We start from the raw sequence: 15,560 nt of genomic DNA, 5'->3' as shown, positions 1-15,560 counted from the left end.
GGCGGGCCATTGCTCTGGTGTGGGTCATGAACATTGTAATGTAACTTTCATATGCCACAAGTCGAGATATTTGCTTACAGACTGTTCTTGGAGAAGTGTAGAGCAATAAATAAAGGTGTAAAAAATTAATAAAAGCAAGGCGTATGTCTCTCGCCCTTAGAACACCTGCCGCAGCTTGATTCTGGGAACCCCACGTCACTCTCTAAAATGAATTCCACTTGCTCACAGTTGACACATGCCCCTCCCTGCTCATCATTTCTCTGGGGTACTATCCTACACAGCTCCCCATTGGACGCCATTTGTAATACTCCACAACAAAAAACAACGCTATTGGCTTCTCACCATGTTTACCATGTAATGCAAAAAGGGGTAGTAATTATCCTTTTCTTCATTAAAAAAACACCAGTGACGGTATGGCCCATTTCCATCTTCAAAATGAAGGTGCAAATGGATAAAATATATTTTTTAAAACGTATACAAATAATCAATGTAGATTTTGTGAAATGGTGCCTCTGTCACAGTTGAATAACCTCCTCTTAACAGCCCCTTAACCACAGGCGTAGTCAGGATTGTCTAACAAGTGGGGCCTAAATCTAATCTAGTTGGGCCCACCACAGTGACATTAACATCTATAAATGCCCACACAGTGATGCTGAGTGGCATTTACAGATTTTGGGTGGGCCTTGCCCGCTCAGGCCCTACCCTGTCTACGCCTCCTTAACACAATTCACAGCAGTCTAACACAAACGTTTCTCAGCCATCTCGCTGCTCAAAATCGTCCATCCAATGGCATGGCACTATGCAGTCTGTTCTCCTTTTCCATTATTCCTGGGTTAGATAACCTGATAAGTGTCACTCATCAATAGCCATGCTAGTGGCCCTAGTTTGCAGTCTTTCCTTTATGTCCATTGGTGGCAATAGCTCATCAATAAATTTGTATCCAGTGATGTTACCGAAAACTTTTTATTCGAGGCATTTTTTACCAAAACAAAATTACCGAAAAAAACACTGAATTAAAAAAAAATATATATGGGGGTGAGGGTTTAAAACAGGTGAATAGGGGGCTGGGGGTTAAAATCATGGGGAACTGGGGGATTGGAATTTTTAGGTAAAATTCAATCTTTTTTGGTAAAATTGTTTTGGTAAAAATGCCTTGAATAAAAAGTTTTGGGTAAAATCACAGACTACCTATGCTATGACCATTTTATTAATTAAAACTCTTAACTGAAAAGCAACATTCCGTCAAAACAATTTTAAGTGATTGGAGACCACAGCTGCCCAGTGTCTGCCAGGGTGGGCTGCTGACAGCCAGGCCCATCGGCAAGTTAATCTCGCTGTCTGTCACTTTTCCTGACCTCGAAGACCTGGTACAAGGCACACTAGGGCATTTCATGGATTGTGTCACTAAATTCCCTGGCCCCTGTCTGGTTAGAGTACCAAGAGCATGGGCGTCTTCACCAAGTGTGGCCATGCACGACTGCCAACTGGACCCCCACCCCAGAGGCGCCTGTAGTGGGGTCAGCAACTCTTATCCCATATGCAATGAGCCAACCACCGTAGGGTTTCATGAGCCAATCAGAGTCCATGTAGGGTTGGATTCGAACCAATGATCTGTCGGTGAAAGTGGCATCCATGTGAAATATCCCAGAGCTTGCCCGGGGCTGACTGGCGTGCCATGTGTTGAACCACTGCTATGATGAAGTTGCCCATTTGTTTTCTGCACAGAGAATTGCCACAGCCTTGGCACAGTCATCAGTGTGATGGTGACGAGTGACCCCATCTTCATGGGTGTAATTTTAGGGGGGCACAGGGGTGTTTGTCCCCCGCACCCAACTTTCATGGCACACCATGTTGTCCCCATTTATTTGGCTGGGGCACCTTTTCTTCGGATGTCATGTCCCCCCTCCCCCACATTTTGAGCAAAGTTACTCCACTGCCCATCTTCCTGGATATTTAGAAGTGAACAACACACAAAGCGTGCACAATACAATACTTCTGTTCTTCGTCTTCTGTTCACAGGCGCAGATATCCCAGTATGCTGATTCTGTGGCCCTACACCTGGCGAAAATCCTGGAATCAGACAAACACTGTGATGTCATTTCCTCTGGGAAGTAAGTGATTTCCTTAGCGCATGCGCCGACCATCAGCCATACTTTGAAGAGTTCTATTGAGGTTCAACAAATCACAACCTAGCCAGTTGGTCAACCGGCCAATGACCGTCCAAATTTATATTAGCCAATATGATTCTGACTTTGAGAGGTTGCAACTGTGCTTCTCGCGGTAGGAAGGCTACAGAGGCCAGGGATGAACAGATATGCCTTCACAGAGGGAATCTTTATCTAGCTAAGACATGTGCAGCCTGTGTCTGTCACCCCGAATACGGGTGAGTGAGAATTCCATTCCACACAAAAATTGTCAGTTTCCTGGCAAATTTCGACACAATTCGCCAATTGGGTCCCATGAGGAAATTGGCTGTTTGAGACCTTTTTCAGCCCGAGAGTTCTTTTTTCCGAAATTTCATTTTTTTTTTTAAATAAAATGTTTGCAGGAAAGTTTTTTTTTTGCCTCTTCAAATCTCGTCTTACTCCGAAATGTTATGTTTTCCGTTCTTCTGGCGACACAAAAAACAAAATGTCGTCAAAAAACAAATTTTCTGTTGCAAAACAAAAAACGCAAAAAGTATGGCGGAAAAGGTGGAAAATTGCCCATCTGGTAGCAGAATTGTTGGCTTATTTCACCAATTCTGTTTTGCTGCCAGGATTTTCGCCCACTCCTAATCCCCTTCTTAATTAGCACTAGACATCAGCTATTGTATGGATGGAGGGCAAAGGTCAGTGACAGTACTCATCGGTCTGGTCTCTTGCAGTGCATGTTTCACATTTCTACCCTCATCCCAGAGTTGGTAAAGTAAACAAAGAATGGAAACGCTCATGCCATGCATGCATGGGAATTTCCATTCCAAGTGCTGCAATGAAGGCAGGAACCTGAAAGCGGCGATCTGCACTGAGCCTTGGCAGGCCGGGGGTAGGAATAGGGGCCACCGAGCCAGTGAACCCCACAGTGCATTGGCTTGTGGATTACTGATGTCACCACGGCATGTGCACTCTTGAGTGAGGGCCCAAAACCACATACGAAGAGGCATTTGTGAAATGTTCTTTCTGTGAATCAGTCTCCAAGCCAAATGGGTACATTTTCCCTACATGTGGGCACACTTGGCTCATGCCAGTGAGAGAAATTGTTTATAAATCAGACGCTTTCTTTCCAATATGCCCCCGTCCCACACCTTCATATTCCCACGGCTGAGGTCTAACACTGCATAGCCATACATGCCAACCCTCCCGATTTAGGTGGGAGACTCCCGATTTTTTCATTAAAAACCGTACTATTTGTTACTGTCTCCTGCCTAAAATAACAATATCCCCAATGCATTCCTATGGGGAAAATGCATTCTCCCGATTCGGGGCTGAAATCTCCCTCTCAGGGCCTTCAGAATGTTGGCATGTCTGCATATCAAATCCAACTTCCGGCAGGTGAAACATGTTTATGGTGCCTGCTCAGTTGTCACTGGATGGCAGCACTGTGAGCGAAGTGAACACTGAAAAAAAATGACCACTATAAAGATCAGCGCTTCCATCCATGTGCAGTTATTCACCAGGCTCAGCTATGCAAATCCTGAGGCTAAGTGTAGAGTCCTATCCTGCTTCTCTACTGCCAAACGTCTTGCGGCGGGTGGCCCTGTCAGCCAAACGGTCAGCTGCCAATTCAGCTGGTGAGCTGCACTGCTGCTTCCGTGCCTGCTGCTCGCTGTAACGTAACACGTGCATTACTTCCACCTTGCGCTTTAGAATGGGGACCCCTACCGGAAGGTTCTGACCACTGCAAAGAGACAGAGTATGTGCTTGCTTAGTTTTCGCTGAAGAGGGAACTGGAGTAAAAGGGGTTAAAGTGAATGGCTCAGGACTCCACAATTCGCACAAGTGGGGAAGCCGACACTCGAACCCAGGACCCCTTGCTCCCAAGTCAGAACCTGAGGTTATGCTTGATTCTGAAACCCATGTACTTGGAACTAGCTGAATCACGTAGTGTCTCAGAGTGACTCAAGCTTGCCACGCCCCTGTTTCACCCGTCTGCTCTTCCCTTGTCCCTCACCCCACATGTCTCCTTGCCTCGCCTTCCCTCTGCTGTAGGTTCCTGTGCCAAACGGTGAACGAGTTTGTGGCAGAGGTTGGGAAGGCCTACGAAAGAGTCACCGAGAACAAGGAGGAAGCTGACGCCATGTCTAGGAAGGTAAGGACTGTTGCGGCTCGAGTGGTTCCTACTGGGCCGTACCAACCTTGGTCTGGCTGACAAGACTATACCACGTCTGTATACTACAGAACTACAGTAGGGTGCACCACATCCCTTATACTTCAGAACTCATGTAGGGTGCACCACATCCCTTATACTTCAGAGCTCATTTAGGGTGCACCACATCCCTTACACTACAGAACTCAAGTAGGATGCACCACATCCCTTACACTGCAGAACTCATGTGGACTTTATCACGCCTGGTATACTGGAGAACCCATGTAGAGTGCACCACATCCGATATACTGCAGAGCTCATGTGGACTGACCGCGTCCCTTACAATGCAGAACTCATGTGGACTGTACCACGCCCGATATGCTGCAGAAACCATGTAGAGCGCATCGCGTCCCATAAACTGCAGAGCTCATGTGGACTGTACCACGCCCCGGTATACTGCAGAACCCATGTAGAGTGCACTGCGTCCCTTACACTGCAGAACTCATGTGGACTTTATCACGCATGGTATACTGCAGAATCCATGTAGAGTGCACCACGTCCCATACACTGAAGAGCTCATGTGAACTGCACCCTGTCCCGTATGCTGCTGAGATCATGTGGAGCGACCACAACCTTTATATACTGTAGAACTCACATGGCAGGAGGTAGAAGACACGAAGGAGGTTGAATCCTTGCAGGGATCTGCAACCGTTGACTCTCCAGTTGATTTTGACTATAACTCCCATCAGGCCTACCCAACACAGTCAAAGATAAGGGATCATTGGAGAGGTAGTCCAAAACATCTGGAGCGCCACAGGTGTCAGACTCCTGCAGGAATGTGAACAGCAAGTAAGTTATTATGCGCAGGAGTTTCAGGTTTATCTGGGTCTTCTTCAAATCACAGTCCTTCAATTTCCTTACACTAGAGTGGGGAGATTACAGAGGGTACGGAAATGCTATAGTCTGTTCTCGCCATGAAGAGGAGGCGCCCACTTCTTCACACCGGCAGGTTTAGGAGACTTTCCTCAGCCTTGGCCTAACTTTGTGAACACAAATATGTTTTAAAGCGGTGCAGGCTGTGGGGAATCACATGAACGCTATCCATTCCTCCATTGATCAATTGCACGCTACTGTGGTATCCCTACATATTATCCCCACCAAAAATATCTATTTACATATGGTTGTTTGTCTCGCCATAGGCGATATTTTTGGGGGTGATCATTTGTGGGGGCGGGGCTTGCAGGGGTGTCCCCCGCACATTTAAAATTAATGCGGGGTTTGCACGGGTGTCCCCCGCAGGGTCCATGGCTCAATATCGCCAGACAAAAATGGCGATATTTTTGTATCGCAATATTTTTACGGGGATATCAACACATGGAACCGCTACTGTCTGTGGATTTCTATGTCTGAAAGGGTCCATGAGCACACCATCCCAGCCTGACGCAGGAAATGCCCAAATGCAATACAGCCCGTTCCTTAGCCATCTTCATGATTTTGTAATAGGGGTCCCCCTTCCATTTTTTCATCATCTGGACCCACTTCCTAAATGTAAACATTTTTGGTACAAAAAGTCAAAAAGGTATGTGCCATTTACTCTGCGTAGTGCGCCAATGACTAAAGACCACCCCATCTACAATCATCTTTCTGGTGTCTATTTTTGCACAGGTATTTTGTGAGTTCATGGTGATGCAGGCCAATTTCCCTAAGAAAATTACTCAACTGCGCGCAGTCATCATTTTCAATTATGAGCGTGTTAGGGAGCATAACTCTCCTGTTTCTCATCTGTGTCGCACTGTAGTTCGATACCACATAAATCATATGCGGATGTTTCCACTTGAGCTCATAGACATGAATGTTTTTAGAAACTATTGTAGGTCGTACTGCTGCTTGAAAGCATTTCTGTCCTTACTCACCTCTGCCGGTCCAGGCTGACTGTGGCTCTACCTTGTGTTTTTCAGTGTAAAATGCTCAACGACAAGCTCGACTCCTTGGTCCTAGCACTTAACGATGAGTCGCAGGCCATTATCGTACCGTCCGGTGTCACCCACACTACGGCTTACACGGAGGCGAAGGAGGGCAGCCGGGAGACTAATGAGAAAGAGGATCCCATGGAAGGCTTCAGGCCGAGCGCCGTGCCCCGAATATTCAAGTCCAAGGAGCAACTCATGCTGCGAGCCAACAGCCTGAAGAAGGCCTTGAGGCAGATCATTGAAGAAACTGAAAAGGGTATGTTGTGCAGCAAAGGTGGCGCCCACTGCTGCCTGTGCGTTGCAGGGCAGAATTGGAGGACCCTTCAGCTTTGAAGATATCTTTGCAATCAGTGGGGGCGAGATCGGAGGAAATCAGTGCAGGGACGAGATAGCCATCATGGGACTCAAGAGGAGCAAGAAAGCTCAGTGTCAGTCAGTTATGTGGCCATCTTGAAGTGTTCAAGAGGATTGCACAGTGCAGATTTCCTGCTTCATCTTTTGTTGTGTTTAGTGACACGAAAGGAATATAAAATAGGGACAAAAAAAGTAATTCTGTTATTTTCTATTACAATTAGAACTATCCTCTATCTGTTTACATGAATGCAAACCCCTAAGTAGTGTTGCTTCCACCAGTTCCGTATTCAATGTTGCTCAAAATTTTCATGAGTTAGGTCTTTCAAAGTATCTTTTTTTAAAGATCTTGATTTAGCGTGCCCAGTAGTGGCGTTGGTAGATTTTTCCAAGTACAGTCTCTTGTGTTCCTTAAATAAATAAACAAACAAACATATAATAGTGCAAGCAATAATTCACTTCAGTTTTTCTTTAAACAGGTATCATTGCAGGATTTTAGTGATATTCGAAAAAGTAACTTAAAACCCCTATCATCTTACTAGGCGGGTATGCCTCGAATAAAAGACCCAAGTTTGAAATGCAAAGATAATAATATTTTTGTATGTAGCACCTTCGAGTAAAAACACATACATCATGTGTATATACAATTATGATTACCCAGGTGAAGTTGGTGCTAATTTAAGGAAATCGGAAGGATGAAATACTTAGTTTGCTTTGCTGTGATTCAAACCTGAGACCTGCAAATCACACACAGGTGCCAGCAGCGCATGCTTAACCCTCTGAGCTACCAGCTGCAATAGACCTGCAAATAGTTCACCTTATTATTTAACATTTGCAGCAGTGCGGAAAATGCAGCAAGTGCATTTAAAGGGGAAGAGTTCACTAAAAAATGTGACTCTTTTAAAGGACGGACCATAATAAAAATGTACATAAAAAATATCTTTACCTAAAGTTCCTATGTAAAATATTTGGCAAATGAGCCTCAGTCATATATTTCCAGCACTAGGAGGCATCCATTTTGTGAAATTAATGAGCCTACTGTGCTTATGCAAACTTCACTCACGCAGCAATAATCAAGCAAAAGGCCCCTAGTGGGAACTTTTACCTATTGCTGCCGGAGAGCAGAGAATGCTGGCAGGCTACAGTCTGGCAGCGTTGGATTGATAATTGCAGTTACTTTCTTAAGTTTCATGGGCTCCCCCCCCCAGACTGGGGGAGCCCTGGAAACATAAATCAAAAGTCACTGCAATTAATAATATTCAGCTGACTGCTGCATCGGTGGGCGGTGGCATATTCATAATTGCCTGTACTTTCGTTTTAAGTTTCCAGTGCTCCTCTGGGCCGGGGGAGCCCACAAAACTAAAAAGGAAAGTAACTTCAATTATTAATATTCCGCCGTCCCCCCGCAATTGTTATAAACAAGTTAAGTCCTCACCCATAAACCTACAATGACCTACTTTTCTTCTTCTTTCTACGATACAGCGGTTGATGAACAAAATAAGCACACTCAAGTTTACCAAAACCCTTCCACCTCTTCCATGCGGAAAGAGTTATCTGAAGAGTTCAGCAAGGACTCAGAAACTTTCAGTAAGTTTGCTGTTTCACTCCATTGCATGCTGGGGATTTGCCTTGACAGGTCTATCCAGGGATTGACATCACAAAACACATCTCAACCTTCTCAACCAAAGCGGGATTCAGGAATTCTTCTTGCTGGTGAATATTGATGGCTCAATGTTGAAGGTGGGAGTATGGGGTAATTTGTGTATGTTGTGCCTGTCTTAGTGGCTCCAGTGTGCTCCAAGAATGGTGCCCAGCTGTGTCTTTGGGCTCTACAAATCAGTTGCTTTTAATGGATAGACATTGGTTAAAACACAGGGCCCCATTACAACATAGGCGGTAGGGGGTTAACGGTGCTGGTAGAGCTGCCGGCGCCTTAACCCCCTACCGCCTCATTACGAGGTCTGTTCACGGGTCCCGCTAAGGAAAACCCGTCCTTAATGGGTCCCGCGAGTAGACCAGGATGCTAACAACGGACCCGTTGTTAGCATCCTCCCCATTCCCTATGGGGGCTCAAATAGGAATGGGGATGTACAGTTTCTGGGTTCCTTGAATGGGCAAATACCGGGCCCTCCAAGGTCGGAATGGCCCGGTATTTCCCCATTCAAGGAACCCGGACCAGTACCCGGTATGGGGGTAGCCATGCCGCTAAAAGCGGCATGGCTACCCCCATACTCGGAATGAGGCCCACAGTCTTGTTCACAGTCATGTTGTTTGTTTATCATACAAACCTGTATAGAAAACACCCTGGGTGATCAGAGTCAGTTTCTCCTGGTAAGGTGGAAATGTGTTGTGGTACTGGAGGTTACCCAGCCCAGGCATTGCATGTGCCTTAAATGTTTGAGAGATGCAACCAAGCACACCAATGTGAAAGGGCATCCATGGCACATTAGCAGGTGTTATCATTTCACAGTCATCATCTGAACAGCGAGGGTTCTAGCTGCAGAATAGGTGAACATAGTCACATACTCAACCTTGTACAAAAAGCAGGGGTCTGCAACTGTTGGCTCTCCAGGGGTTTTGAACTACAGCTTCTATCAGGTCTAGTCAGCATAGTCAATAGTGGGGATCATGGAATTTGTAGTCCAAAACATCTGGAGAGCTTTCAGCTGCAGACCTCTGACAAAAGTTATACCTGATCCTCAATTGCATCTTTTACCATGCATCGACCACCCCAGGTGCTTCTGTTTTGTGTTAAATGTGCCCATTTATAGCATAAAGCGTTAAGAGGGTTTCTCTATACCACCACTGTTGTGGGGCTTGGAGAAACCAACCTGCAGTGGAACTGCAGGGTGTCACCAAAGGTTAGACCTATTCCAACTGGTATTGTGGCAGAGCAGTTACGGTTTTCTCTTTGAAGAGTTGAGCATTCACAAGGCAGACCAAGGAAACTATTGTCCACACAGTCAATACTGAAAAATTACCTATATATACAGTTAAATTTAGTTAAGTTGACCACATTTATCGCAACAAAACCCTTTAAATTCAGTGGATGTGGGAAGTCATGGCCGGCTTAACTCGGCACACTCCCATTGATGTCGCCCATAATGCTATATCCCCCAGGATGCCATTTTACATGTCATTGTGACTCCCTTCTCTTATAATATGTATGTGCTCATGGGCTTGGCAACAGGAGTTAAGCCGGTCATGACTTCGTACATCTGCAGAATTTGAAGGGTTTCGTTACGATAAATCTGGTCAATTTAACTAAACTTTAACTAACGTTTTTCAGTGAATTTCCCACTAAGTTCCCACGCCGACTTTCCATGCCTTTCGAGCCCCCTAGCCAGAGCCTCCGGCCACTACCTATGGCCTTCGACAATGGCCACTGCACACGTTCTCCCTCTCTTTTGGGCCCACTAATCAGGGCTTTCAGACCTGGCCAGTGAGGATGGCCATTGGCCGTGCCCACTGTATATTTTTAATCACTTCCAGCGCACTTGCCATGGCATTAGGCCGTGGCAACTTTCCATCTCTTTCGAGCCCACTAGCCCAGGGCCTTTGGCCTTTGGCCCTGGCTAATGAGCACAGCATTTGGCCGTGCCCACTCTATATTTAAAAAAGTTTCCGGGCACTTTTTGGCCCTGGCCAGTGAGCACTTCCTTTAGACATGCCCACTGTATGTAAACACTTCCAGCCAACTCGCCATGGCCTTTGGCTGTGGCAACTTTCCAGCCAACTCGCCATGGCATTAGGGCATGGCAACTTTCCATCTCTTTTGAGCCCACTAGCCCCAGGGCCTTTGGCCCTGGCTAATGGGCACAGCCTTTGGCCGTGCCCACTCTATATTTTAAAACAGTTCTGGGCCATGGCCTTCGGTCGTGTCCACTTTACACCCCCACTGCAGCTGTCCAAATACTTTTTTCGTTATTCTCTTTTTTTTTCCAACTTTAAAAAATCTGCAATTTTGTCTGCAAACTTTCAACTTAATCCGTTGTACAAGTTATTAGTAATTCATTTTTCAGATTTCCTATGGTACTTGATACTCAACCTAACTATAGTGCAGCACATACACAGATATATATATACACACATGCGTATATATAAATAGGTTATACATTTCTTATATATATGCAATATATAACTTATATCGTTATGTGTGTGTTTATATGTATCTAAATACACACCACATTTATATACATAAAGCAGTGGACATTATACACACATTAAATAGAAAGCAGTATACAAGTATTATAGACCATATAAGGAAAACCAGCAAAATCACTAATACTGTCCACCTCCACCCTCTAAGCAATTGTCCAACCAACGTCGTGGATAAGTAAGCAGTTTCATTTGTTTAGGAGAACGTTTAGTCAATGTTAATGTTTCACCCACAGGCTATCATAGGACAATGGCATTGGGCTAATGTGGTGCTGTAATACTAATGGGTAAGCATGTACTTACAGGTTCCTTGTAGAAAGGTTGGGCAGCCACCAATCTGGGGATTCAGGAGACCCCACATCAGAATCCTATGTCCAGATTTCATCTCCACAGACTAGGCTAGAGGTGGCTGTAGGTTTATGTGGTCTGGGGGGGTTGGGTTGAAAATGATAGACAAGCATGGCCAGGAGACCCACACAAGGAGACCTAGGACTCCATGGAAGTGTGAAGACCTGGGAAAGACTAGTCATGTTTACGGCTGCATTGAAGAATGCCCAGGGGTCGCTGGTGCAGAGGTGAGTTTCCGGGTAAAGAGTGGGTCTGCTGCCCACGAGCCCATTCTCTGTTTCAGAAGTTATGGTCACAGAAGATGCCTGTATCTTGACCTCAGGAGCTAGATGAATGACGGCTTCTGCATGAAGTCCCACACTGCTATAGAAGGCTATACAATGCAACTGGTAGGGAGCAGCCTTCAGGGGGCCCAGCAAGGGCCTTCTGGCAACAAGATGGAGACAAAGGACTTCATCTCCAATGGGCTGGCTCAGCCTGGAGACCACGAGCAGCAGCGGAGCAACAGAGAAGATGTCCCTTGATGATGATGCACAGTGAGCAGCTGGCACAGCAGCTCGGTGTCCGAGTTCAAGATGGCGTCCCACTCTCACAGTGTGGAGACCTTCTGGGCTGGAGCCCATCTGCAGGTCCTACATGCGAGCGGATCACGGCAAAAGAAGAGGCGGACAAATTACTATTTGTCGTTAATGGCTCAGTGGAGGATCCTGGCGTAGATTTTTCATGGTTGAGAGAGGCAGATCTTTGCCTTATGGGAGTCTGTTATGACTAATCTTGGTTTGAGCAGGAGTCCCTACATTCTTCAAGGTCCTCTCGGTGCTTCAGAATAGAGGGCCAGTAATCCACTGGAAATTGGCTCTAAAACTTTCCTAAATAGACAACATGCTGGGTTGGGAGTCATCCCAGTCCACCTATCAGGAAACATGGACCATTCAAAGCCTGAGAGGTTATCCAATCTTGGATAACCAGCTCATAGACACTTGTGATTCATCAGTCAAGGCGAGCATGTGGATTAGGGTGCATGAGATTCTAAACCAGCCCTCATCAGTTCCAAGCACACAGAGGCCCTTTATGGGCAGAGACTGTGAAGAATTTTCACCACATATGATCATTCCTACCCTTGCACAGGAGGAGGATGGGAAAACAAAGGCAGCGGTTTGCAGAAACAGCACGGCCGCAATGTTGGCCACGGCAGTTGCCAAAAGACACCTTTGGGGTACAACTAAAGGTACACAGTAGTGCACTAGTAAAATATAGAAAAAGAAAGATAGACTGCCAACAGCCTGTCAAGTCTGAGCAATACAGACAAATAATGCTAATTTCTCCACCCCACCAGCAAACGTATACTTTGCTGGTGTGGAAACGTGCTAGTATACGTTAATACCGGCACATTAATTCTGCACCGCCACAGTTATAATGGTCCCCAATTGTCTGTAAACTCAAAAGCAAATTTAATTTGTAATAGAATTTCAATTGTTCGTTATGATCTCAACAGTAAAATGTGGAGAACCAACACAAGTTAGCTTTTCAATAACTTCACAAAATGGTGACATATCACACCCATTACACAATAAAGGGGTACCCAGTCATTTTACCGAAGCAAATGTCAAAGTGGTACATTACATTGCAACCAAATTACTGAAAAATGCTGAAATATTAAATAAATATATATAGGGTAGAGGGGTAAGGGGTTAAAATGTGTCGTGATGGGGTGGGATTATAAGGATAGAGGGGGATGGGGGTTGGATTAAAGGGACAAGGAGAAGAACAAAACAGGCAACTATCATAGGCCTGACAGTATTTCATTGCCAGCAACATGTTTCCCCTGAAGAAGCGCTGAGGTGTGTAACACGTGTAGGCATGGCATGTTTTGTGGAATAAACACTCAATAGGAGATACTATACTGTTGTTACCAGTAACCAAATTAATCCTGTATAAGGACAATATGACTTTTCATATTCTTATTGTTTTTGGGTTAGCACAGATCACACAGTTCCAGGTTTTTTACAATAAAGATCATGTTATGTTTTTAACTTGTGTACCTTGCCGTTCTATCCCATTTAGTATAGAAACCGGTGACAGGTAAAGAGGGATGTTATTCAATGAAGTGTAACGTAGCACAGTCAAGAAAATGATTCTAAACAGTGGAGTCTGATGTGTTTCTTTCCATGTTTTTAATTTGTGCAGGTTCTCGACGCGGTACAGTTTCATCCACAACGTCGTCTATATTTCTGGACAGATCTGACACATTTAGTCCCCTTCATTTCACAGACGATCCCAACTCTATGTAAGTACCAATGCTAATGTCGCAGTGCTAGGATCAGAGATACTACATATAGTCTTTTTTTGTGGCATGTGTGGCCCTCCCAATTCACTATCCTGGAGCATCCTCATAGACATTTAGATCCCACCAATTGTGAGATGCTGATGGAAGTGATGTAGGGACGTAGCAATGTGGTTTTATGAGCAAACCTTGGTTTGGTTGCATCTCAACTTCGGCATAAGATGACCTACCTAGAAAGCCCCATGAATGTTGTATTTGTTCAGCATTCTTAATTGAACCTATGTATCTCAGAGGTATTTTGTTTTTTTATGAAGTTTTTTATTTATTTATTGTTCACTTGTTAGGTTCTTATACAGGAAGCAAATACTGTTTCAAAGCGCCCACAGGGCAACAGGGAGGGGTTCTTATACAGGAAGCAAATACTGTTTCAAAGCGCCCACAGGGCAACAGGGAGGCGACAGGGGATGATAGACAATGTAATTGCAACAATGTTAAATAGTTAAATACAACAATAAAAGAAGAGACAATGGGGAGGGGAAGACGAGCCTACTATGCCCTGAGAGTGTTCAGAACATGCAAGTGCAGAGGGGAGAGGGGTATGGGATAGGGGGCTATTGAGATAAGAGGCTCACAGCTCCAGAAATAATCAAATCCTTACCTTCAACCACTGATGCCTGAAGGCCACAGTTTCATCCACACACAACTGCAGTAGTAGCCATCCCTCGCGGCTAGAACATTGAGTATACTGGCTACCCAAGGACAGTATCTCTAGGAATTTCTACAGTAATAGCCATCACCTGAGCATATTGGCCTCCCAAGGGCAGCGTAGCTAGGATATTCTACCGTAATAGCCATCACTTGAGTATACTGGCCACCCAAGGTCAGCGTAGTAAGGACATTCTGCAGTAATAGCTATTACTTGAGCATCCTGGCCACCCAAGGACAGTGTAGCTAGGTAATTCTACAGTAATTGCTATCACATGAGCATCCTGGCCACCCAAGGACAGTTTAGATAGAAAATTCTACAGTAAAAGCCGTCCCTTGAGCACCCTGGCCACCCAAGGACAGTGTAGCTAGGACATTCTACAGTATTACCCATCACTTGCACATCCTGGCAACCCAAGGACAGCGCAGATAATACATTCTACAGTAATAGACATAACTTGAGCATACTGACCACCCAAGGACAGCGTAGCTAGAATATTGTACAGCAATAGCCATCACTTGACCATACTGGCCACCCAAGGACAGCGCAGCTAGAACATTGTTCAGTAATAGCCATCACTTGAGAATAATGGCCACCCAAGGGCAGCATAACTAGGAAATTCTACAGTAATAGCTATAACTTGAGCACACTGGCCACTCAAGGACAGTGCAGCTAGAACATTGTTCAGTAATAGCCATCACGTGAGCATACTGGCCACCCAAGGAGAGCGTAGCTAGGAAATTCTACAGTAATAGCCATTACCTGAGCATACTGGCCACCCAAGGGCAGTGAAGCTAGTACGTTCTACAGTAATAGCCATCACTTGAGCATAGTGGCCACCCAAGGACAGCGCAGCTAGAACATTGTTCAGTAATAGCCATCACGTGAGCATACTGGCCACCCAAGGACAGCATAGCTAGGAAATTCTACAGTAATAGACATTACTTGAGCATACTGGCCACCCAAGGGCAGCGTAGCTAGTACATTCTATAGTAATAGCCATCACCTGAGCATACTGGCCAACCAAGGGGAGCGTAGCTAGGACATTCTACAGTAAAAGACATCACATGAGCATACTGGCCAACCAAGGGCAGCGTAGCTAGGACATTCTACAGTAAAAGACATCACTTGAGCTTGCTGGGCACCCAAGGAGAGCGCAGCTAGAACAATGTTCAATATTAGCCATCACTTGAGCATACAGGCCACCCAAGGACAGCGCAGTTAAAACATTGTTCGGTAATAGCCATCACTTGAGCATCCTGGCCATCCAAGGGCAGAATAGCTAGGAAATTCTACAGTAATAGCCATTACTTGAGCATACTGGCCACACAAGGACAGCCTAGCTAGGAGATTCTACAGTAATAGCGATTACCTGAGCATACTGGCCCCCAAGGGCAATGTAGCTAGGATGTTCGACAATAATAGCCACCACTTGAGCATACTAGCCACTCAAGGACAG

At 45.4% G+C, this 15,560-nt stretch overlaps 1 protein-coding gene across 7 annotated transcripts in view; it reads left to right on the top strand.

Moving 5' to 3' along the window:
- The window catches only part of LOC138570086 (diacylglycerol kinase delta-like), a 1,083,011-nt gene that overhangs the window by 998,489 nt on the left and 68,962 nt on the right, over positions 1-15,560 (top strand). For all 7 annotated transcript variants that reach the window (XM_069648673.1, XM_069648675.1, XM_069648678.1 and 4 more), the window contains 5 exons: positions 2,020-2,111; positions 4,188-4,287; positions 6,243-6,510; positions 8,088-8,192; positions 13,299-13,398. In XM_069648673.1, coding sequence (XP_069504774.1) covers positions 2,020-2,111; positions 4,188-4,287; positions 6,243-6,510; positions 8,088-8,192; positions 13,299-13,398 — 665 coding nt within the window. The remainder of the gene's footprint in view (positions 1-2,019; positions 2,112-4,187; positions 4,288-6,242; positions 6,511-8,087; positions 8,193-13,298; positions 13,399-15,560) is intronic.

The sequence above is a fragment of the Ambystoma mexicanum genome, chromosome 2q (genome assembly GCF_040938575.1).
Source record: "Ambystoma mexicanum isolate Mex_15411 chromosome 2q, UKY_AmexF1_1, whole genome shotgun sequence".
In the NCBI taxonomy this organism is placed as follows: Eukaryota; Metazoa; Chordata; class Amphibia; order Caudata; family Ambystomatidae; genus Ambystoma; species Ambystoma mexicanum.
Note: the sequence above shows the minus strand (reverse complement) of the source record. Positions and strands in the feature narration are given on the sequence as shown.